We start from the raw sequence: 25,317 nt of genomic DNA on the forward strand, positions 1-25,317 counted from the left end.
TTTGAGATGCACGGAACTTCTTTTGATGTTGTCCTCGTTGGAAATTTGTATACCATAGCGGCAATGTTGGCGTAGCGTTGCTATGGGCGACAAAAACCGCCATTTGAATTTGTTTTTAGGTTAGGAACTATTACATGACTGTCATATGTGTGTGTAGTGCTGATAGAATGACGGGTATTAGATCGAACGGCCCGAAAGATTTTCCAAGGATTGCTAAAGAAATGGGCTTCAATTTTAGTTTGCGAAGGGGCAGAGTGGACTGGCACAAAATTGGTGTGTAAAATGCATGCAATATATTACGTACTGTGCACTCTTATGCAGCAGTGGAGCTGCATAAAATTAACCACACACACCTATGCACGAACTCCATGGTATTTTCCCCTCTCTTTTCCTTTTAATCTACTCAGCATAAAGTCTCTAGCATCAATACTTTGTCACATGGCACATAGTTTAATATTTATTATTTCATCAGATAGAAGTGCTGATTAAGTATTGCCTAAGTCTAATGTGACCATACCAAATCATGAAGGTGTAACTAAGTGGGATCATTAATGACTTAGCATGTGACATGGTGGCGCAGCATATTGTAATCTGTACATTAATTAAACTCTTAAACTGGCATGATAGAAGTGAACTGGCATAATGAATATTCCTATTTTTAGCATTTCAAGTTCACTGTTGCAGTAAGTGCATTTTAGTTTTACCTTCGAAGTTTGGTGTAATGTGACATAATATTGCTGCTAGGGTTATCAGTGTTATATTTCAAAATGTGGTAGACGCTATGTTAAGGTAGGCAGACAAGTGCCTAACTTTCTACAGTCCTCAAAAATGCCAACACCAACTCCTTCATTGGGCACAACATTGATTCGTTTCAGTTCAATAAGTCTGGAGGATTTATTGTGTTTGAAGTCATTCAAAGTAGGATCATTTTCCAAGTTGTGTCATCCATTTCTAACTTTTCCTAATACTCTAGCTTGAGCAAAGGACATCTTATGGTTCTGTAGTATAGCATCAAGAGCCACGGTGGTCTAGCGGTTAGAACGCTGGCCTTATAATCCTGGGGTCTCGGGTTCGATTCCTGGCGGTGCCCGAATTTATAACTTGTGTTGGGCAAGGCCGTGGTCTAGGCAACACAGAGTTTTCCTCCGGGGGCTTCCCCGGTTTCTCCGTGGCATCCCAACAATTACTCCATTCACACAGAGAAGAAGGCAATGGCAAACCACTTCTGGATCATCTGCCAAGAACATTTATGAACAGGTCCCAGTCCGAGAAAAGGATGGAAGGATCCTGTTCATATGGACCTGACGTCAGACAGAGCACTAAATAATAATAATAATAATATATAATATAATAGTATAGCATCCTGTATGTTATGTTGATTCTTGATGATCATTATCCAGTCACTTTTTCAAACATTCAGTGTTCAGTAGTTTTATTTTGTGTAACTTCTTCCTGTCTATCTAACTAGCCAAAACCCTGGTATTTTCCAAGGGGGGAAAGCAAACCGAGGTAGTTGCGATATTAGGGTTCCTTCTGCCCCCCCCCCCCCCCCCCCCCGGCTTTGCCTATAGCTGTACCTCCTTTTTGGGCTCTGTCTTTACTGGCTTGGAAACTCCTGAGCTTTAAAAGACCAGGACTACCCCAAAGGGGCATGGCCACCTCGGGACCATGCCCACCTGGGTATGTCCCCAGGAAATACCCCTCATTGCTGCTTCAAGGCAAATTTTTAATGTATGAGACTTAACACCAGGCCTTTCCCTAACATTCTTGTTCCCTGGTGTTTACCCTAACATGCTTCTTCTCTGCCTAGCCCACCCAGGCTTTCAAAATCTATTTTGCCGTCAGTGGGCACAGGACTTCCAACACTACTGCTAAGAGTGCCTACCATAAGCTTGACCACACAAGGGGTAGGTCACCTCTGGATCCTGCATCTGCTTGGGAAAACCCTAGAAATTTTCCTGCCAATCTTGCTACAAACAAGGGTTGACACCAGCACAACTTTACAAACCTGGGCCTAAGCCTGCACTAGGATCACTGCTCCAGGGGCTTTTCCTCCCCCAGGTTTTCAAAATCCATACCTTTGCATACTGGGCTTCCACCATTATGCTTTAGACCAGAGCTAGCTACCCACGGAACTGCATTTGCTGCCCCAGGAACTTAGCCCATGGGCTTCCTTTAGCCATGCCTTGCCAACTGAAACTTGACATTCCTCTGCTTCTAGCCTACTATCTTCTTGCATGATATTTGTTGTTAATAATTCAGGAAATAAGAAAAGTAAGTAATTTACAAGCTTTCTAATATGGATACATATTGTGAATACATACTCCTTTCATAGCATGGATATAATACTCATTCATCATCATCATTTTCAGTATTAGGGCTACTGAGGCTTGTAACAGATACTATAAAACAAGATTCCTTATAATCCAGTCTAGTTCTGAAGATTTCTGTCTTCTGGGTTGTTGCACCATGTAGTATGGTAGATGTTTACTAACGTTTCGGAGGTCATACTGCCTCCGTCATCAGAGCAATGAATGTTCATCTATGTAAGACTTGAGGTTCTCACAGCGGTGAATATGAAGATTTCTGTCTTCTGGGTTATTGCGCTGTGTAGTCTGGTCGATGTTAACCAACGTTTCAGAGGTCATACTGCCTCCGTCATCAGGGCGATGAATATGCCAATAGGGTGTGAGGAGTTGGATTTATAGGCAGGGAAGTGAAAGGTGTAGCCTGCCCCGAGCCAATGGGAGCAGGTATGGGAGTGGACCAATGGTAGCACGTGGGCGAGAGTGGGAGAGGGAGAGAAAGTAGAGAGAGAAAGGTGAGTTTGGTTGTATGGATAAGGGCCCTGAAAAGGGCCCAGTTAGTGGTCTAGTTGGTTCTGGCGGCGCACTCTTGCTCGTTCTCGGAGTCCTCGGAGTGTGTGGATAAGAGGCTTCCAGGACCGGCTCAGGTGAAGTCCATCTTCCCTGTTAAAGTTATCAGGATGAAGTTCGATCTCGATGGCTTCCCTGATTAACCGATCCATGTAGCCGGTTTTTGAGGAGAGGATAGAAGTGTTCATCTACCATACTACATGGCGCAACAACCCAGAAGACAGAAATCTTCATACTCACTGCTGTGAAAACCTCAAATTATAGTGTAGTTCTGTTTACAACACCTTGAAAACTGTCAGAAGTCCCACAATTTAGCTGTTAGCCACAAGAACAATACTTTGTTAGGATTGCTACATTTAAAGCTTCTGGACAGGCTCTGTTTCATCCAGTACTGATGTGGCAGTTGTCCTGCTGTGACTCAAACATCAGAGACCTTTTCAATAAAAACAGGATATGCCATGGGAATGTGAAGTTGAGTAGAAGAGGCTAATGTCAGTGCATCACTAACTTGTACTGCTACATAAATTTAATATACTCCATATTTGTTCACTTCATATTTTGTCTTAATATGTTTCTCATTATTCTTTTTACCTGTCAAAACATTGGACGAGTTACTAACTGACAAAACTTAATTCATGCATCCTAGAGACCTCAAGACATCAGAATAAGAAATTTAAATAAGGGACAATGTTGTGCACTTGGGGCAGGTGATTATTCTAGCACAATATGAAAACAATATTAGAACTTATATACAGAATATCATTTTATCAACATTTGATGAATTCTTGCTATTAATTTTCTATTTCAGGTACAATAGACATTGACAGATTGGTTCAGGAAAAAGATCTTGTGTCATTGCAAGAGAACCTCATCAGTATTATAAATTACAATCTTGACAGTGAATATGATGTGAAGATACTGGATCCCAATTTTGTGAAGTTGTTTAAATTGGCACAACTCTCTGTTGATTACCTGATGTATTCTGAACAACATGCGTATAATTGCATGGAGCTGGAGCATCAACATTTGAAGAAACATCTGAAGGTTTTACAAATTTCTGTTCTAATTCTGTCTGTTAATGTTTTAATAAAAAGTATCTGCCCCAGTTACATTCAGGTTGTCACCTCCATTACCATTTTCTTTTCAACCTTCCCTCAATCTCTTTACATCTCATCACTGTAAAGTTTCTCCTATAGTCAGGCGTGATCGAAAGGTATCGAGACTGAATCTGTGAAATCTATACTGTACACAAAAACAAAAGATTAATCCTCATTTAACACAGGTTTGTTCAGCAAAACACTGCGATTTTATTTATAAGTTTTACAGATTAGGGACATTCAATAATTAAACAATTCTAATTAGTATATCATTTATTTAGTTACCATTGAAAATTGTTTAAAACAGTTCCAGTATTGAGGGATATCTTTTGTTTGTATCTATGACATATCACATCCAAGATATAATGTGAAAGATATATTTAATCTTTGAAATTGTTTTTGTTCAGTTTGGATGTTCTATGATTCTTGTCCAGTTTTATATAAATGTTCTGCCCAATAAATTCCATAATGAGAAAGTTTGCAGCAGGAGTTATGCACGTGGACCACATATATTTATGTAGTGTTGTGCCATTCTGTATAATGGAAAAATATTTACAAACATGTGTCTTAAGCAAGTATTTAATAAAAATAAAACAAAGTTGTTAAGGAAAATCTGTGAAATTGTGATAGTAAGTAGGCATTTCTAATAAACTGCTATGAAGTGTCAATAAACTGTTGTCATTTATGATCTTGAGGCATGCACGTTGCCCCACATCTTGAAAGGCTGAGAACCCCTGGTTTACTGTGTAGATGAAGTATGCACTACCTTTCATCATTGCCTGCTTTGATCCTTGCATTAAGTGTACCTGTACTTATACATGACAAATATGATTTAAATTGACAGGAGGTGGAGAAGTTAAAAAGAGAGTATAAGAATAAAGATGATGAAATGAAGAATCTAAAGAAAAGGTTAAAGGAAATGAATGCAACTGAAATTCAACGACACAAACAGCACTTTCGAACTAGCAGCGGGGAGGAAGTCCCAAATTTCTTCAAGGTGAGGCACCATTGTTGTAGTTTCTTTTTGTGGCTGTCTCAGATTTCAAAATATCTGATACACTCTTCATGGGATCATTGCAAAACTTTTAGGACAACATTTTAAATATGTATTAAGGAAGATATTTTGTCAATGACTTTGTTCAGTGGGCCATTATGCACAAGTTTCACTTATCAGGAATAGTAGTTCCCAAAATGTGGTTGGCAAACTTTACGGGGGTTGGTTGGGAGAGAAGTGACATCATTTTGTGTGCCAATATTACAGTAAGACAGATTCATAAAAATTATATATGGAGGCATTCTATTTTAATTTCCATTGCCTATTCCAAATGCATAACTAAGGTGTACAGTATCTGCTCCTTTTCAGAGGGAAAGTAATTTATGAAACACCTTTGTGAATGTTTAGTATCATGAATGAGTGAATAACTAACAGGAGAGATAAGGACATGCAAAGGAGAAAACAGAAACATATTCTGTTTGTTCAAGGAGGGGTTTGTGGAGTTTGGAATTACAGGGCTAGAAGAACAAAATGCATATGAAGATTGGGAGGGGTTAGGAAGGAAACAACACAAGGTAAAGATTTCCGTCTTCTGGGTTGTTGCGCTGTGTAGTCTGGTCGATGTTAACCAACGTTTCAGAGGTCATACTGCCTCCGTCATCAGGGCGATGAATATAGAGTATGATTATTTGGTATCAGTACATATTTTCCTGGCATTTATGCCATTTACTCTATCATAATAATCATTGCCAGTGAAGATGACTGTCTTCTGGGATGTTGTGCTGTGAAATCTGGCAGAAGTTTACTGACATTTTAGATGTGTTTGCTGCTTCCATCATCAGGTTGATGATTGCCCTGATGATGGAGGCAGCAATGACCTCTGAAATTCTACAATTCTACCAGACGACATAGCACAACATCTCAGAAGACAGCCATCTTCATATTTCCTTCCGTGAAAACCCGAAACCTCACCGCCTCTGGTTTAATTACTAATTTTAAATAGATTTAACCAGTTATTTTTATTAAATAATTTATCTGCCAAATGCTGTGGCTTCAAGAATTGATCACAATTTCTTCATTAGTGCCCCCACTGTGGAAAGACATTTCTAACTGCTGGATACTTGGAGGCACACCACATGAGGCGTCACCCTGACACAACATTCATGCAGTTGCCTGCTCAACTGTGCAGTGAGACTGAGCGCTTGCAGTCAGAGATAAAGGAGCTGAAGGAAAGACTCAATAACACAGAGAGGCTACTGCAAAAGGAGTCAAGCCAAAATATGGAGGTTAACACAGATTTCACACTTTGTAATACTGTGCAGTATAATTGTATGTATGAAATCAAACTCAAGTACAGTTCCAGTAGCAAACTGTTAACAAATTTCTAATTTCATTGTTGCAATTAAAACAAAGTGATATACTTTCCAACAGCAGATATATATGAATGGTAGAACTGTCATTAAATAACACCTAAAATTAAAGACAATGTAGTATATAAATCACAAATCCTCATTTATTTTTTCAGCATGTAAGTGCACTTTTACTTTCATTAGCAATACTGGTCAAGTCTGGATGATTACTGGATCTAATGATTATGGTTAGCATACAAACACAAAAGTGTACAGTACAAGACAAATCTCAAATGAGAATGTAAAGAATACCTATACCTACCTGCACATGAAAAGGTTTATGACAGCTAATCCTTCACACTAACTTAGACATTATTATGCAAATTCAGATGTGTAATACCCTTGGTGATCACAGGGAAAGAAAGAGGCTCAGAGTAGGGGTGATGATTGGTCTGAAGAAGAGAAGAGACAAATGAAGGAATGGCAGCAGGAACAGCAGCGCAAGTACCTGGACGAGATTGCTGACCTGAAGACTGTATTTTATAATGAGATTAAGGTACAGCTTCACATGTTTATTAGTTTGAAGTTTCCAATAAGGACTGTTAGAAGCCGTAGCCAAGCATGTTTAGAAATTGTAGATGTTTGTACAAGTCTCATGTCCCCATCTTTATTGAATCACATTTTACAGTATCATCATAACAGGAGTGTTTTGATGGACTGTGGTTCAACTTACTTGTGTAAATAATTTTTCTCGTGTGTAAAGAACATAAATCTGGATTTTAAATAACTGCTTTACAAAGAAAATGTTTCTGTGTTACTTCCCCAAACAAAAACATATACACAGTAATTCCACAGGACAGTCTAAGTTACAGATACCAGTTTGTACCGGAGAGTTTCCATTAATTTGAAAATGTTTGCTCTGTAACAGCTATCCAGCATAATTTTTATAATATTTTGGTTTTCAATTTTTTTAATTTAAAAAAGAAATGATGCCAAAAATTCTGAGCTTGGCACTAAAAAATTAGGGAATGAGAAAGATGGAATAGATTATACACTAGTCACTTTGAATGCAGTGGTTATTAAGCATGAATGGAGAATAAATACATTTCACCTGTGTGTTGGTATTTAGTATTTAATTTTAGGACATTTATTCTCATTTCTTGTCATCCATAAAGACCACCCATCACCATTATCCACCCTTCTCTTTTGTAGTCTCTAAAATTAACCCAGGTTTATTCCTACCGAGATTTTTTGAAGAGGTTTCATTTTTATAAATTCTCATGTAAGTCACACATCCAAGCAAAAGTGTTTAATAACTGTGTGAAAACTATGCATTGAAATACAATACACATTAAAACAATATATTATTGTGTAAAATATTCTATATCTGACACTTTCCGATTTATATCTTGGGCACAGACTCCTCAGTATTTACAAAACAACCCGCAAAAACTTGCACAGGCTGTAGTGTAGTAAGAGGATTGATGTAAAACAAAATTAATCTGTGTACAAAACATTAAATCTGGGTTTCTTATGAAATCTCTTGTACCATCAAAAACAATTTGAATATGAAATGAATTCAACACCACCACACAATAATTTTTATTCTGTTGTGTTTCATGAGCACTACTGGAACAGTGTCTCATAGAGATGTGCTATCCTGGTCCCTTTGCTCATAAACACAGACTTCAAACTCTACACCAGTTGCATCATCTTTCTGGACACCAGTTAGAACCCTGCTGTCACCAATTCTGTCATCACTGACTCTAACGAGTAAGTTTTCATCAAACTCTTCTGGAAAAAACACATCACAAGGATAAACAGCTCGAATCCTAGACAGGTACAGCCGATGGAAGAACCGTGATTTGAGAGCTGTCTGATAGACCTCTGCCCCACCCAGCACCCACACTGTGTCTATCAAACCTTCATATTCTGGATCTGTTGATAACATCTTCACTACCTGATCCAGTGAGGCACATACAATTGTGTTGGGATATGCCAATGGTTCCGGTGGGTTGAACCTACTTAAAACAATATTTAAGGCACCAGGATGAGGTTTGGAGGTCAATGCATCCATGGTTTCCCAAGTACGGTGACCAATTATGACGGCATTCTGACGGTTGCTGCCAGTAACACGAGGTTTGGTAGTCATCTCAAGGAAGTAGTGGAATTCTGAGGGAATCTGCCATGGCAGTTTCTGATTCCAGCCAATGCCCATATTTTGGTCAGCTGCAGAGATGAGATTTAGCTTAACAGGGGTCCAGGTTTCCATTGCTTCACGTTGCTTGATCTGAAAGTACAAAAGACAGTATGGAAATCTCAAGTAAATTATATAATTTTCAGTGAGAAAAATCTTTTCAGGAATGGCACAGTTCAATCAGTGTTCCAGTTCTCTGCTACAGTTTCATGGCACAGCAGCAGTTTGACAATATTAAACATTACTGAAATCCATCATACAGCAAAATCTTGGTGCTTACAAAAATACCAAGATGATAACCATATTTCAGAGCCCAAGTTGGACCCAAAAATATGTAATGTTCTTGCCAGTGTATTAATTTAAATAAGAAAGTGGAAAGGCCATAATGACCCAACAGGGATGAAGTGGGGAATATCATACAAGGAACTTGTGATTTATACAGTTCATTGTTAGGATAATCACACTGAGGAGTTTTAAGATGGGTTGGACATATAGCTCAGATACAGGAGACAGTAAACACATTCAGAATTCTGGAAACATGTCTTTCATACAACTAAGAAAATTATTAAAGGATACTATTAAAGAACAATACATTCATGAAATAGACTGTGAAGATATAAAATGAGTACACATGATTTAGAAATATGTCCAGTGGCAGGGTGTTGTGTCAGCAGTGTTGCAGAATTTGGGTTCTGCCACCACTCGGTTTGTTGGTTATTCTATCTTGCAGGGAACTACATTCCTAGGTCAATACATGGTTAGTATTGTGATACATGGCAGAGATAAGTTATGCTGATACTTTTCCTTTTTGTAACTTTATTTCACTTTCATTCAATATTAACATCATAGACTACAATCCTCTTAATGCATTTATTTGTTTAATTAATGCCTTTGATTGCTCAGAATAGTGTCAGATGATAGGTGGTTAGTGAATAATGAACTGGAAGAGATATGGAAGGAAGCAAACATAACTAGCCTGGCATCTGTCTGGACAGAATGAATAAAATGATGACAAATATCAGTTAGGATAGCAAAGGCCTCATGAATATGAAACAGGAGTTGTAACCACTCAGCTGTGACATTCTGTATTTTAATAATAATTTATAACACTATCTAATCATTTACTAATAATGAAAATTTGATTGTTCATTTCTGATGTTATTTCTTTCTTTAATCAAAAAACTATGTATGAGTTTTCATTTTATTGCCTTTATCCTGATTCAAAAATCTTAGTTGTTTGATGACTTCATCTCAAAAAGTGGTCACAGTATTTAAGAAATGGAACTAAGCCCATATGTCTGAGCAGCTGATATTTCACTTGTTCAAGAGATTAACTGTTGTTATGGAAGCTAAAGATTCCTCACAAACTTACTGCAGGATCCCACTTCAGTCATTTTAATCTGAAATCTTTATGCATGCTTTCCTAACTGATCACTTCCCTTGTTTTTCTAAGAATTTTGTTTACAATTAAAGAAATGTATGGCATAAAATGTTCCTGTCATTTTGGTAGACTACCTTTGTGTGACATTATTCTATTAAAACATACTAAACAGGTTCTTAAAACTTATAGTATTCAAGTGAAGTGATAGTTCTGACTGGCTGACATGGTCAAAAATATCACATGGCCTCAGCTTTTATCACAAGTCTACTGTAATAAAATCTGTTCAGTCTCAACAGCAATATTATGTGTTAGCAGACTAGGGGATAGATACAGCAAAACTAATTGCAACTATTGGATAACATATGTGGACATTCTGTTGCAAATGACTCCCAAGTATTAATTTCATTTAAAATGTCCTCCATGAATAATATATTTTCACTGTTCCATTAGTTTTTATTTTATCTGTTTAAGATCTAGGTATATGTACTTACATCAAAAGTGTTGCAAGGTGTTCTGCTGAAACACTGGAATCTGATACATAATCCCCAATTAATTAACTAGAAACATACAATACTACATTGTGTTAAAGTCAGAGAGCCATTTTCATAATTCCCCAGCTCTATTCCCTACACCAGTATCACAGACAATAGTGAATGTGCATTAAACAACATTTATTACAGCCTACTGATAAAATTTATGCTGACAAAACAAAGCTATAGCATTTCCTGCAAACATCAGTTAACAACTGAAGTGTGAAAGTGAAAGTCATGCCAATAACACTTGTTGAGGTCATTCTAAAAACATGGTTTCTGATCTACTTCTGGGAATAATAAGAATAATTTTATGAGTACGTTAATTCTTTTAATTCACAGATGAAAACTACACTACCTGTAAATTACTGGAATTAATGTATCTTCATGATAGGTGCAGAAAAAATAGGCATTTTTAAATAATTTAATAAATGTGTCAAAAAGATTAAAATAACAAATGTATGATTGTGGAGAACAGAGACTGAAAGTGTTTTATTCCATTCCATTTCCACATACACAATTATTTTTTACAATATATTACTTCATGGCAACATATTTTGACATTTCTGTGTAATCCTCAGGCTGTATTTAATTTACTGCCCTTCTCAATGGCACACTGAATAGGTTAATACATAAATATATGGCCTGAAGATGACACAGTGGATGTCAAAATATGTCACTGTGAAATGACACATAGTTGTGTAAAAGGAAAAAATAATGACCATTTGTAATATGTATTTCTTACCTTATACTGTTAATCAATAACACATGGAGATGGGTGTGACATGTAGCACAATAGAGAAAACATAAAAATGCATAAAAATTTGGAAGGAATATATCGAGGGAAGACACAATTTTGAAGACAGAGTGGAGGATATTTAAATGCATATTAGAGAAATATACAGTGGCAAATGCTCCAGTCTGTCTAGCAGTGCACCACCAGCCTACTAAATTGGAGGTGCATATGTATGTATGTATATATATGTATGCATGCATGTACATATATACACATGTGCATACACGTTTTGATACACAATAGTGGCTCATCATCATCGAAATACCTTAGTATTCTGATGTGACTGCTGGAGAATTCAATATCAGATTTATAGACCAGGATTAACCACTGTAAACAGCTATGAACAGGATTACTCTGATTCTGGGCATTGTGTAATGGAATGGTTTTAAGCATATTGATAAGCTTGCACATTTCATAACAAGAGGGACTTTCTTCATCACCTAGATAACTATCAACTGATGACATGCTTGGTAACACTTATGTTTATACGTGCGTGCAAACAAAATTAAACACATTTAGTCCCTTTACGTTAGTAAGACAAAAGTCGAATTTATAAAACAGAATTGACAAAAGAAACGGAATTATTATTCAGTGAAAAACAGGCCAAATAAATGTATATTTATGCATCAATGATAGTACTGACAGTCCTCTGTAGAACAGCCCAAACATTAGAATTGTGTATCACTGGCATTTGTTTATGAATTATGTCACATACATCACAGAATGATTTTTCACGTGTCAGCCATATGGCCAAGTATGTCTGTTGATAAATTTCATGAAGTTTTGCTATCATAATGCTACTTTGTCTGTCTGTGTGTGTATCACAACGTCCACACGTGCTACATGCCCTCCCTACCACAACGTCTTCAACTTGGTACCCTTAACAATATTATACATTGCACAATACATGTCAATTCCCATTCTGTCTCCATTAGGTCCAAGTTTTCTTTGAGGCTTCTTCTGTTTTCCCATGTTTCATTCATGTCCTGGCACTAATTGTTACACACACACAAAAAGCGCAACCTAGCATTTTCTTTAACACTTTCAGCTTCTTATGTGAGACTGAGCAACTTTTTTACAGAATAGTCTAGAAATTCTTGTGTAAGCTATAGCAAGCTACAGCACTAGGCTTGACAGTGAGATGGTTAAAAACAGGGTCTCAGATATTTTGTACCTGAAATAATGTATCATTTGGAAGCAAACTTTGTTGGCTTAATTCAGTAGTCAAATTTATCACTCATTAACTTACTGTACACATTTATTTAATTCATATCCCATGTTAATTTGGATTCCTTGCTTTCTGCATATCCATAACAGAGACTAAAGGAACATTCACAACAATCAAGAGAGCCAACACCACCATCAAATGCAGAGCTTTTAGAGCAAATAACGAAGCAAGACAAAGAGCTTGTCTCTCTGCGAGAAAAGCTCAGTGGACAGGTAGAGGTATTTAACAAAACTATAACTGCTAAGAATCTCAGTATCAGGGTCATCTTAAAATTATATACTATATAAGGAACTATTAATGTGGTTAGGTTTATAATAAAAGTAAGAAAATGTGATCGATCCATGGTATTATAATGGCTGCCATTCACCATTTCCTGCTTACAGTAATCACGCTGTCAGCAGAAACAAATAACTGGAATTCCACCTCATGTACATAGCGATGATTGCAAGTCTTAAATTCCACAATAAAGGTTACATGGACAAAATTAGTTCATAAAATATCCGCTACTTAAATATTATTCTCTTAAGAAAGAACTGTTTTTGCAATTAATACAGTGCATTCAGTGATAAAACAGATGCATCTGTCACTTACTGGCACCTGACAGGAATGGCTATAACACAGGCAAGTTGATTTTATTTTTCATGAAGCAATACTTTACTTGTATTGGGAAAATCTCAGTGTTTGGAAGTGTATCATGCAGTTCCAGCCAGGAAGTGACGGCTCTGTTCAAATTTGTCAGCGAATGCACTGTATGATAAGGTTTACCAATTCAAAAGGAAGCAAAGGATTAACAGGATGAATGAAACATAACAGACCCAAATGTTCTGGAATAAGGTATGGAATATGTTACAGTCAACACCAGACCTGGAGAACATGCAGAGTCGTATGGAGGCGCAAGAGAGGTTCTGGAAGTCAAAACTTAAGCAAATGGAGACTGAGCATAAGAGAGAATTGGAAGAATTCAGGACACAGCTGGATCAGGCCACAGGTAAGAAATGAACTCTTGCAACAAACTGGATTAAGATGGTGGCAACATAGTCAAGACATGCAACAAGTATGTGTGTGTGTGTGTGTGTGTGATGGTCTTGCAAGTATATGAAGAGGTTTAGTTATCTGTTAGACTAGCAATTCCCAAAGTAAGAATAGCAGCCCCCTACCCAGGAGGCCACAATGCTTTATAATTGGGGCTAATGGAATATTATAATGCAAATAAATCATTATAAAAATCCACATTAAATTGCATACAATTTAATAGAAAAAGTACTAAACAGACAGCATAAAGGTTCATTATTTTTTAAACTACCATACCACATTGCAAGCCATTTTAATGGGATGAGGAGCCTCAAATCACTTTGAGGGAACTTCAGATTTTGTGAGTTTGACAACCATTCTGTCGAACTAGTAAGTTTGAACACTATAGTAGTGCAGAGGTACTATATTTTTCAAGTTCTGATGACAATTTAACCTTACCATCATTAATTCAAAACACACTTAAGTTTCAAGAGTCTGTGACTAAGTTTTGAGCAAGATAACACAAATTCAAGGTAAACTCTTGTCATAAGTAAGAATTCTTATCTAATATCCTCAACAATGAGCTAAATGCAGTTGATTGATGGTTAGAGGCTGGTTTCTGGTTTTCTGCTGCATGCGACAAATATGTACATTAATAAATGTCACTGTTTAGGTAAACATTTGTCCGATACACTTCCTAATCAGAATGGTCTAAAACACGGAGTTTCTCCATCACCGCTGCTTTTCAGTTTTGCCTTAGAATATGCCATCAGAAAAGTCCAAGAAAATCATGGCAGTTTGGGATTGAATAGGACACATCAGCTTTGGTCTATGCTGATGATATTAATCTGTTGGGGTACTATAAGAGCGAACACACAAACACTCTTAAGGGCTAATAGGGATGTTTAACTATAAATAAATGCAGAAAAGACAAAGTCTTGTCATCAGAATTCAGGACAGAACCAGAATATAAGGATACCTAATGAATCATTCGAAAGTGTGACAAAATTCAAGTACTTGGGGACAACACTAACAAGTCAAAATGACATTCATGATGAAATCAAGAGGATATTAATTAATTAAAATTAAATTCAGGGAATTTTTATCATTCAGTTCAAAATTGTTTGTCCTCCCGTTTCATATAAAAAAATCTAAATTTTAAAATATATAAAACTGTAATTTTGCCAGTTGTACTGGATGGGTGTGAAACTTGGTCTCCCACTTTGAAGGAGGACCATGGATTGAGGGTCTCTGAGTAGTGTTGAGGATGGTGTTTGGACCTCAAAGGGAAGAAGATGGATGAAGGAGAAAATTGTATAATGATGAGCTTCACGGCCTGTACTCCTCACCTGATTAAATGAAGAAGGATGAGGTGGGAGGTATATGTGGTATGCATGGGGAGGGAGGGGCATTACAAGGTATTGGTTGGGTGGCCTGAAGGGAGGAGACCGTTGGGAAGACCTAGGCATAGGTGAGAGGATAATGTAAAAAAACCTTACGGAGATAGGAATCAATGGAGCAAACTGGGTGCAGCTGGCTCAGGGCAGAGTGTGGTGGTGGCATTTTGTGAACATGGTGATGAACCTTCGGCTTCCACAAAGAAAGTGGGCTATTGTTTGACAAGCCGAATATACAATTGACTTTTCAAAGAATTTCCTGCACCATAGAGTGAGTAAGTAAATGTCACTGTCATGCAACATATTTCCAGCACTTCCTGTTTCTGACATTTAGCACAGGAATCTTTTAACATCTTGGCAATTCTTGCAGAACCTATTCCATTAGGCTTGGTAGTAAGACAGCGGAAGTTTCGGTTACTAATCAAAAATATGTACAGTTTTAAGAAAATATGAATGACTACTGTTGAGCTGTAAGACTAGGGAAACCATGCATTGTCATGGTATAAGTTCTTAACAGAACACTACTGTTTTAATTATGTCTCAATAAATTGATCTGTGTAAATTCTCTCCTAACAGATATGATTGCAGAATTTCACAGCAACAACCATCAAGCAGAATATGAAAATAGGATTCTGGAATTAATGGCTCATATAGTAAGACAAGATGAGACACTGAAGGCCCAAGTGACGCAAGTTGATCATCTCACTGAGCAACTTTCAACACAAATTCAACAAACAGACAGTGCACAACAACAGACTGTAGAACTGCAACCCCAGTCAAGTGAAAATGCCAGTGTAGATCCAAGAGTAACGTTCACAGAACTCACCGCCAGAATCGACAAAGCTATTCATGCCAATAAATATTCACCAGATAGAGTAAACAGAAGGCAATCTGCACAAACATCAGTTAAAACACAGGCTAAATCTATTCATTCTATGTCTAAGACACCAGTTTCAGTAAGGAACATCCCATTGTCTAGAGATAATGTAATGGTCAGAAACATCACATCTGAGTCAAAACATTCTGCTGAGGGTCCTCAAGAGGACTCAAGCTCAGACTTGTCACATCAAACAATGACCACAAGGACTGGCACCACTTCAATGTATGGGCTCATTGACCAGGGCAAAGTCAGGAGTCCCCAGGGATCCAAAGATTCTGGTTTGGATTCACCCAAGAGGTTTCCCACAATTCCTATTAGGAAAATTAATGCTTTTCAGGGATTATCTTCAATTGAAACTACCCCCATCACAAGTGGCAGTGAAGATAGGGTAGACAATGTTGATGATGTGACACAAAGTGAAGATGAAGAAGAAGAGAAGGATGAGACAATATCAGATGAAGCAACAGCTGATGAAACAGAAACAGATACTGACACAGAACCTGCAGTCACATCTGTCCACAGGTAAGAAAACTTCAGTATTTGAACTTAAAATGCAATATAACTCAAACTCGGTTACTTAATTGTGAGGTGAATCCACAACTTTTGGATTACTAAACTGATATGCAACCCCAGCATCCCCATCATGGGAGGGGTACAATGTCAAGTAGAGGAGTGCCTACTGGGGTGATGTATAGTGAGGACTTAGTGCACCTCCAAGGTAGCTATGAAGGCCCAGGAGGAATCCTGAAAGTATGGCAGATGTAGATCTGGCGAAGCTGCAACAGGCCCAGAAAATTGGCAGTAGAATGAACAGGAAACTGCTTTCAACACATTACAAACCCTTGGGAAGAGGCTTTGTATGATGACCCACAACTAAGCGGACGCCTCGTAGAAAGAAGAAACTGATATGCTATGTGCTACAAAATTATTTTCTAACCAAAATTTATTCACCCTTTCAAATAACATCTGTAAGTGAGATATAGTACTGTAATCTTGTTTCATGAGACAGACCTTGAATAACTTGATAGGAATCATCAGGCAAACCATTAATTTTTTTCTTGAATTGTCTATGAGGCATGTTATGATCTGTACTGGCTAATACAAAGAGATTTCTCTAACTGAAAACTCAAAATTATTTACACTGGTTCTGGCCAAGTGCTGGGTCAGGGGTGAAGCCCCAACTGAGGACACAGATTATAATAAAATACTGGATACTTGAGCTTGTCACACACCTGTGGTGATGGTAGACAAATAGTGATTTATATGAAATGGTGACTGGCAAAAAAAACTGAAATACCTGGAAAATTAGTTACGAATAGTGGATGTAACTGACCCAGAACACTTTCAATTCACATACAGTGGTCAGAGGGTATGATGGTTCATACGTAAAGACTGAATATTTGGGAATAATGGTAACAAATCAAAATTGTATTCATGAAAAAACCTGAGAGTAGACTAAATTCAGGGAATGCTTGGTACCAAGCAGTTCAGAATATTTTGTCTTTCTATCTGGTATCTAAACATGTGAAGATTAAAACTATAATTTCAGTTGTTTTGCACTGGTGTGAAACTTGGTCTCTCATGTTAAGGGAAGAACACATTGAGGGTGTTTGAGAACAGGGTGCTCAGGAGAATATTTTGACCTGAGAGCAAAGTGACAGGAAGCTGGAGAAAACTGCATAATGAGGAGCCTGTATTGTTTATTTTGACAAAATATTATTAGGATGATCGAACCAAGGATGAGATAGGTGGGGCATGTAATATGCATGGCAGAGATGACAAATGCATATAGAATTTTAGGTGAAGAGAATGGATGTCTAGGAAGACCTAGGGGGAGGATATTAAAATGGATCTTAGGGAAATTGGGTTGGAGGGTGTGGAATGGAATCATCTGGCCCAAGGTAAGGATGGTAGTGTTAATAAACCTTGGTTCCGTAAAATGCAAAATGACGGGTATTTGTTGACTACCTGAGCATCCTATTAACTTGTAAAGAAGGATTCTGCTCTATGGAGCTAGTTTACAGGATAATGATATGTGTAGTTTGGAGGATGAACTGCAGCAAAAGCCTCAAATGCTGACTGAGCTGAAGAAGAACCTGCAACGCCTCCATGACCGCAGACTGCGAGAGCTTGGGGTTGATCCAGAGTGGAAAGGTATACCTGCAGCCACTTTCTGCCAGAAAATGGCAACACTGAAGCATCACCAGACCATAGCAGAAAAGGTAATGAAAATGAATGAAAACCAATTCCTTCCAAACTTATCCAGTCTAAATTTTGTATCAAACTCACTATGTACATTTTCAAGGCCTAGGTTTATGTGGGTGGATAATACTAACATAGATGGTAGAGAAACAGGGTGATGAACAAATGCTAAACCCCGCATCTTAGAAATTCTAACCATGCTCATGTAATAGAGAATTTTTACACTGAAAGTTTCCAATAGCCAGTTTGAATGTGTAAACAACACCAGATGTTATTTTATGAATAATATTCAATGATTCATGTTATATTTGTACCATGTATTAAACTAGGTTTTTTTAATTTAGGGAGTACAAATCGTAAAACAGAAGCAGTATGCAGTTATGTAGTTTTACCATACTACCTTAAATATAAAATATTTTAAATTCAAATTAATAGGCATGGTTAAACAAATAAACAAGCTAGTCATATAGGTTAGTTCCAACCTTACAAATGCATGAGATTATCTTCAGTCAAATTTCAAGTTCTCATGGTAGCATGTATGAATATGACAGCCTTATGAGATATTGTTCTGTGTAGTCTAACAAAGTTTACTGACAATTCACAGGTGCTTACTGTCTCCATCATCAGGACAATGAGCAATCTCACTGTCTTGATGATGGTGGCATTAAGCTCCTCTGAAACACTGGTCAACTGCTATGAGACTACACAGCACAATATACCAGAAGGCTGTCATCTTTATGGTGCTCTTCATACTTTTCTCTTGCAGAAACATAAATCGTTCTTTAAAATTAGGGAGAGAATCGTTGATGAGCTAGAAAGACGTCTGTCAAATACCAAGACTGACAGTCAGCAAGGTAAATCTGACAATGGAGGGAAAGTTCTGCAAAGGGACAGTACTCAACAAAACAAGGTGGCAATGAAGAAGTTTGCTGCAGAAATGAAGACAAAGGCCCTCAAAGTGCTGAAACGTTCAACAGGCAAGACAGAATTGGCACTTTTGGGAAGGGATAAAGAGAGCAATGTAGCTTCCAAGAATTATGTGTGATTACATACATTTAACTCCTTGCACCATTTTCTTCAGATATTGAGATCTGAAATTCTACAAACCAAGAGTTAAGCTCTTTTTGCATAACAATAAAAATAAGTTAATAGATAATTTAAGACATTTAAGTGTGTATGTATTTGCAACTTAGGAAGAAGTAGTCCTATGACTTTTGCCTACATTAGTGAATATTCTCACATATCACTGACACCAAAATATCTTCAGGTTAAAATAAAACACTCTAGTCCTTTAACACAGACCACACTGCATGAAACAGGACACAATGACATGTTAGAATAATAATACTAACTAATAATGTAACTTCTTTCTTTCCTTTTTACAAAACAGGAAAGCTGTCTATCCATTCTGAAGAAGGCTCACAAAAGGCCAATAGTCAAGATACAGCTATGGTTTCTGTTCATCAGAAAGACCCATTTACTTCCAAGCAAAAGATGCAGAATATCAGTATCATGAAGAAACGTTTGGCACTGCACAGAAAGAATGCAGAGACAGGGAAGAGGTCAAATGTCATATCAGGAAACCCAGCTACAGTGAGCGAAGTTGACAATAGGTGTGTGATATGTTGGATGAGTTTTGCAATATGTGGGGGGGCAATGAAGTAAACAAGCAGACAATCAGTCCTCAAGTAATTGCAAATGTAAGCAGATTGTGAATCGTAAAACAAATATTAGAAGCTGTTGCCATTGATATAGTGTATTTTAAGGTTCTGAAGGTTACATAACTATGTTTAAATGTGTCCATAAATATCACTAAATAAACTTCATGCAGAGTTACAATCATTCACCAGTTATGATCACCAAAATATTTAGCATGACTGCCACGTTATTTTCCTACAAAGTTATTTACATAAAGGTGCATACTCTTGAAAGATCTGTCACCATACAAATGTCTCACAAGTTATATATAAGACTTGAAGTTTTCATGACGACTGAACTCAATAAAATCTTCTTGGACAACAAGCTATGTCAGTTGTGGCTTTATTCCACCGACAGAGCAGCTTGTTGCCTGAAAACATTTTATTGGGTCTCACAAGTTGATATGGCCATCTGTTGACTTTACTGGCTAGTGGGAGATAAAAAGTACCAAGATGGGGAAGGTACCCCTGTCCTCTTTTGGAATCCCAGTGAAGTGCATGATTAAAAATGAGGCACCAAGCCAGTCCATGTCAAGAGATTAGTGCACTTAGTTTCCTGTACAGAACTGTTTAACTGATATTAGTTTGTGCTATACATGAAATGACTACTGTTTTCTCAGATCTGTTGAAGAAAGTGCTGTACCAAATGTTACAATGGTGACTTCAACACCTTTCAAGAACACTAAGACACCCAGTACTTCCATTTCAGCAAGAAGCATTTTGAAAGGGTATGATAACTATGTAACTACTGTAATTAAAACAACTAAAATCATAATCAAATGTAGCCTTTCAATTCTTGGTCATAGTGTTGCATCTGTTATGAAATCATTTAAAAGTATAAACATACAAAATTAAAATTGGCCCATGTCACAGTATTCAGTATCTAGCAGCACAACACATCCCTGAAAGGCTCTTGTACCTTAACACCACATTAGCATCACATAGCGCACCATGTTTTAACAAACAGGCTCACATGACATAATTTTGGTAGCCATATAATGAAGAACATTCATCAATTATGAGACTATTATAGAGGGCAAAGTTAGTTATAAATTTTAATTTTAATTGCATGGTGTATTAAACAACTGCAAATAACCAGTGTAATTGTAAAGTTTATTATAAATATGATAAATCAACCAACCAGTACCTTCAATGATGTCCTGACCATCTAATAATCCTACACATGGACTCACTGTATTTGTCTTATTTGGATATCTTCCTTTTGTTGTTTTTCCTTAATTAAATGCACTGTCTGGTCTTACAAAATATGAATACTACTTTACTACTGTTCCACAGTTCTTTAGTATCGGAATCAGTCGGTGGAAAGAAAAATGTGAAAAGTCCATCCATCTCATCCATGGAAGAAGAAGAAGAAGAAGAAGATGATGATGTGAGTGAACACACCATCATTCATCAGACACTACAGCATACCCAAGATCCACATACACACTCAGAGAAAAAACCTTTTTCTTCCTTAGGTGTAAGTCAGGTAAATCAATATTAAGTTCTGGAAATGATGAGGGAAGATAATTCATTCAGAAATAAAATGTTGTAGCACTGAATGACATTTATGCATTATAAACAAGCATAGCTGCTCAATCCATAGCTCATTAACTTTCATCACTTTACTTAGCAGCAAGCTGTCAAGGCCACTGCCAGAATCTATGAGTAGATTTTTACTCATCAATTTGCAGTTTCTCACGCAGATAGCATATTCATGTGTCTTCATGAAATTCCTACACTTTGGCTTCTAGAAAATCTCATAGACTTTATAGTGTGGTATATGTAATGAAAACATTTACTTTTACAATTTACATTATGTCTACTAACATTATCTGTATGCTTGCCAGCAAATATTTTCAAATATACTGGCATTTTGCCTGGAAACAAATAAAATACTATGAGAATCTTTTCAGGTTATCACAAGGGATCTTTCATCTGATGAAGAGTCTCCAAGAGCAAACAAGAGTGTTCTCAAGTCACCACTGTCATCATCACTTGGCAGTATTACAAAAAAGAGAGTTCTGTTTGTAGACCAGGAAAATGAAATGGCTGACAACAGCAGGACAAAGAGACTGCCATGGTATGAGACTGAAGTAGTGGCCACCATAAGACTTATGGTAGAGGGAATACTGAAGTCCATCAGGATTCCATTATAAGCAGATTTTACTGTACAAACTTTCATTAAAACAAACCCTTAAACAGTATTCAGGATACCAAATGTTCATATACAAAAACAGAACAATATGTATGTACAGTAGAGTCCTAATTATCCAATATCCCATTTCATCCAAGGTGATGTATTGGGACGCACCTTTTTAATAACAGTCAACTCAGCATGTAGCAGAATGAGTAACACACTCCCCCCACCATGCACCTTCTACATCTGATGTACTGTTGCTTTAGTGTGCTTTTGTTACTGGCTGTTTGTTGATGCTGTACTGTATTTTCTTCATAATTCAATAATATGTATCATAAATTCAGATAATGTTTACCCTAATCTTGTTCATTATATATGACTCTACATTAAAATTTTGTCACATTAATAGGGTTCAGCTATGTACAAAGAGTTTTGCAACCTTTCTTTAAAAATATTATATTTCTGACATTATTTCTCTTGTGTATTCCCAGGACACCTGACAATATCAAGCATTATGGATATGCTGGCAGCTATGAACAAATTAACCTCAGCACAAAGCAGAGTGCTAAGATTGCTCAGATATCCAAGAACATTGAGGAACAGGTAATTCAGTGATATGCTACTTTCTGTACAGCTGTGTAAAGGCATGCATGTGCTTGTCAATTTAAAATTATAGGATAGGATTAGATGATACTCCCTGAATCAAGTCTAAATAAACTACTACGGTTACAAGCTTTCCTTTCAATAATATATGTAAAGACTCTTTGATGTGTCTGAGAACAAAGTGTGGAGGAGTATATTTGAACATATAAACAGGAGGATCGCGAAAATATATAATGAGGGCTTTAAAATCTAATATTATTAGGTAGACTAATCAAGTAAGATAACGTTTTGGACAGAAATCCTCACAGGAAAAGAAAATTTGGAAGACCTATTTGTAGGTAGAATATTATTAAAATAAACTTTACAAAACTGGGGTATGAACTGGATATATGCGGCTGAAGACATGGTTCAGTAGCACACTTTTGTAAACACAGTAGTTAACTTTTGGCCTCCATAAATGAGAATTTCTTGACTAGATAACGAACTATAAATTTGTCACGAGACCCCACAGAAAGAAACTTTTACAGACGTGTTGCACACAACTGTAACATCAAAAATACATTCATGAAAGTAACTTTCTAATTCGCCCAACTATATGCACACAGATGAGACTGTATGGCATAGTTTTAAGTACAAAGATTGCAGGAACTCATGCAAAACAATTTTCAATTCCAGCAACAAGCTTTCTGTTTCAGTTGAGAATGAGTAGGTCCAAACCACCAACAGGAAGTGTGGAGGCCATGTTTCGTTCCACTGGAAGTGAGAAGAGTTCACAGTATCAAGGCACAGATTTAAGTTCCCCAAGTCTTGACAGCTTTATGTCTGACACTAACCATGAGAACAATACAAATCTCAGCAACACCACATCAGCACCAGTCCCTAAACCTCGCTCCAACAAGCCTATCACAGCAACACAACAAACATCTAGCAAACTTCCTCTTTCTGATTGGGATCTGGAAGACTTTGATAATTACACATAGGAGTGTAAATAATATGAAGAACAAGCCCTCATTTGGAAAATGCCATTAATGTGACATCTGTCCATTTTCACTGCGTACACAATGTATTGTCAGAACAAATATGGGTGTTTGCACAACAAAAGTGTTGTAACATACACAAGTCAATTACCAACTGATAACTTTAACAAAACAAATCAAAAAAAATGAAGCCAAAATCTATGACACAAATAACTTGTTTTGCCAGGAACATTAACCTAATTATGAATTTTTTCATATTATCTACAGCACTCGCAGGTAAATGTTGCCAGTGTACCCTGTTTAGAAACAGTGTTATTTTGTGTAAACGTGTGATTTTAACAGAAACATAATGAGAGAATCATATGAAATTGATGATCCATGTCATATGAAAACAGGATTAAGAAAAAGATGACTGTTACTGCAAACATAAGACTTTATTCCCTTCTTCATAGTTTTGTTTAAACTCAGTATCAGGAATTTCAGCATTATGGACATGCTTTAACTTTACTGCAAGTAATAAACATATGGCTACAGTTGGGGCTGAAACATACTGAAAAAGGGAAGATATCTGAACACAGATTGCTCCACAAGTATGAGTCATGAGATGCACTGATTAAAACTGCATGCCATTTGAAGTACTGTAAAAATTAATAATCTAGTGGAACAGAAGTTTATAAAGTGCCAAATTTTATACTACAACTGACACTGACCTACAGGTGCATAAACATTGTACTGACACTTCTAAAGTGGAATAAATGCAGCAACAGTTCCATTTAGGGCAGTTTTCTTCACCCTCTCACTACCAGGCACAGTGCTACAGGCTATGCAGAATTTACCACGTTGTTCCTTAAAAAATGTAGAAAGTGTTGAAAATTATTGCATGGGGCTATGTCATATTTCATGTCTGAATTACATCACACAGACTGGATTCTGGGAGACCTCACTGGCAATGTCAGTGTTCATGAAAATAACTTTGTAGGGACAAATATCAGAATGAATTGCACTTACATATCATATGGTTACAGAGACTGTCATTCATTATGCTGATATTGCATTATCATTTACAATTCTAATAAATATCCAGGAAGGAAATGAGAAAAGGCAGTTCTTCAGTAACTACATAAATTTCTGTCCTCTCATACATATGAAAAAGGTACATTAAATGATGACAAGTTTGACAGCATCTGACACATTTTTGCTGCAGCACTGTATATCAAGATACATGCAAAACCTGATATCTCTGTATAAACAACATAATGAGCATGTGCATTATACTGGCCATTAGAAATAAATAATTCATTCCTCCATTATTTACATGGAGAAGTTCAGCACATGAGAACATTGCTTTGCCACACAAAATAATCTATGAAGAATTTAAGAGCTATAAATGTTAAGCAATACGAACATGAATTGATTCTTCTTTACTCATAATGTCAATCTGAAAAACAATGACTGTGATACACAATTCTGTAATGCACATTTTAATAAATGCAAAGATTTGTTCTTATTTTCATATGTTCATTTAATTAGATGAAAATGTAACACAGTGACATCCTATGCAATGTTTAAGGCTCCAATCCTTAAGCAAAAAATTTCCATTGCCATGTTCATGAAGACAATTAATTTGTCATCAGCACAATATGAAGTTTCTTCATGCAATGCAGAAAGAAAGGAACCCAAAGGCTGGAACAAAACTTGATAACCCTTTCACCTATTTCCTTACAACACTTTCCCATGAAACTAGGAAATATCTACTTTTGACTTGCTATTAACACAACACATTTGTCAAAGCTCTGTGTGTGAATATGTTGCACTGTGCGAAATCTTAAAAGAATGTACATGGTTAACTCAGTATTTATCACCACTGAAATTTTTCTTATTGCATATTCAGTGTGGATTTGTTCCATTAAAATATTCTATGACACAACAACAGCAAGGAGAGGTATACAACACCAGATTTAA

The 25,317-nt window shown here is 36.8% G+C and overlaps 2 protein-coding genes across 5 annotated transcripts; one reads left to right on the plus strand and one right to left on the minus strand.

Annotated features, from left to right (window-relative positions):
- The first annotated feature begins 15 nt into the window (after positions 1-15).
- DZIP1 (DAZ interacting zinc finger protein 1) lies at positions 16-24,862 on the plus strand. Of its 4 annotated transcripts, none has more exons than XM_022061067.2 (16): positions 16-273; positions 3,685-3,920; positions 4,818-4,970; positions 6,050-6,253; positions 6,732-6,872; positions 12,538-12,666; positions 13,301-13,436; positions 15,433-16,258; positions 17,778-17,958; positions 18,705-18,915; positions 19,329-19,551; positions 20,256-20,363; positions 20,932-21,124; positions 21,552-21,718; positions 22,267-22,378; positions 23,074-24,862. In XM_022061067.2, the coding sequence occupies exons 1-16, from the start codon at positions 135-137 to the stop codon at positions 23,356-23,358; spliced, it is 3,444 nt and encodes a 1,147-aa protein (XP_021916759.2). In that variant the 5' UTR covers positions 16-134; the 3' UTR covers positions 23,359-24,862. The 4 variants fall into 4 exon arrangements, with proteins under 4 accessions (XP_021916759.2, XP_021916762.2, XP_021916760.2 ...); XM_022061070.2 differs by having other exon boundaries at positions 20,932-21,115; XM_022061068.2 differs by having other exon boundaries at positions 12,538-12,660.
- LOC110828381 (dihydrofolate reductase) lies at positions 7,429-8,588 on the minus strand. Its single transcript, XM_087361019.1, has one exon. The coding sequence runs from the start codon at positions 8,586-8,588 to the stop codon at positions 7,959-7,961; it is 630 nt and encodes a 209-aa protein (XP_087217145.1). The 3' UTR covers positions 7,429-7,958.
- Positions 24,863-25,317: the final 455 nt, after the last annotated feature.

The sequence above is a fragment of the Zootermopsis nevadensis genome, unplaced genomic scaffold, assembly GCF_977971745.1.
Source record: "Zootermopsis nevadensis isolate Lab colony 2312 unplaced genomic scaffold, Znev_1.0 Znev_ptg000050l, whole genome shotgun sequence".
NCBI classification, from domain to species: domain Eukaryota; kingdom Metazoa; phylum Arthropoda; class Insecta; order Blattodea; family Termopsidae; genus Zootermopsis; species Zootermopsis nevadensis.

What these genes read in the sequence shown, in the direction of transcription:
- LOC110828381 (XM_087361019.1), bottom strand. Translation starts at nt 8,588, where the DNA reads ATGGAAACCTGGACCCCTGTTAAGCTAAATCTCATCTCTGCAGCTGAC.
- DZIP1 (XM_022061067.2), top strand. Translation starts at nt 135, where the DNA reads ATGACTGTCATATGTGTGTGTAGTGCTGATAGAATGACGGGTATTAGA. An exon ending in AGTGCTGAAACGTTCAACAG is followed by an intron (nt 18,916 to 19,328) that starts GCAAGACAGAAT and finishes TTTACAAAACAG; the next exon opens with GAAAGCTGTCTATCCATTCT. An exon ending in AGGACAAAGAGACTGCCATG is followed by an intron (nt 21,719 to 22,266) that starts GTATGAGACTGA and finishes GTGTATTCCCAG; the next exon opens with GACACCTGACAATATCAAGC.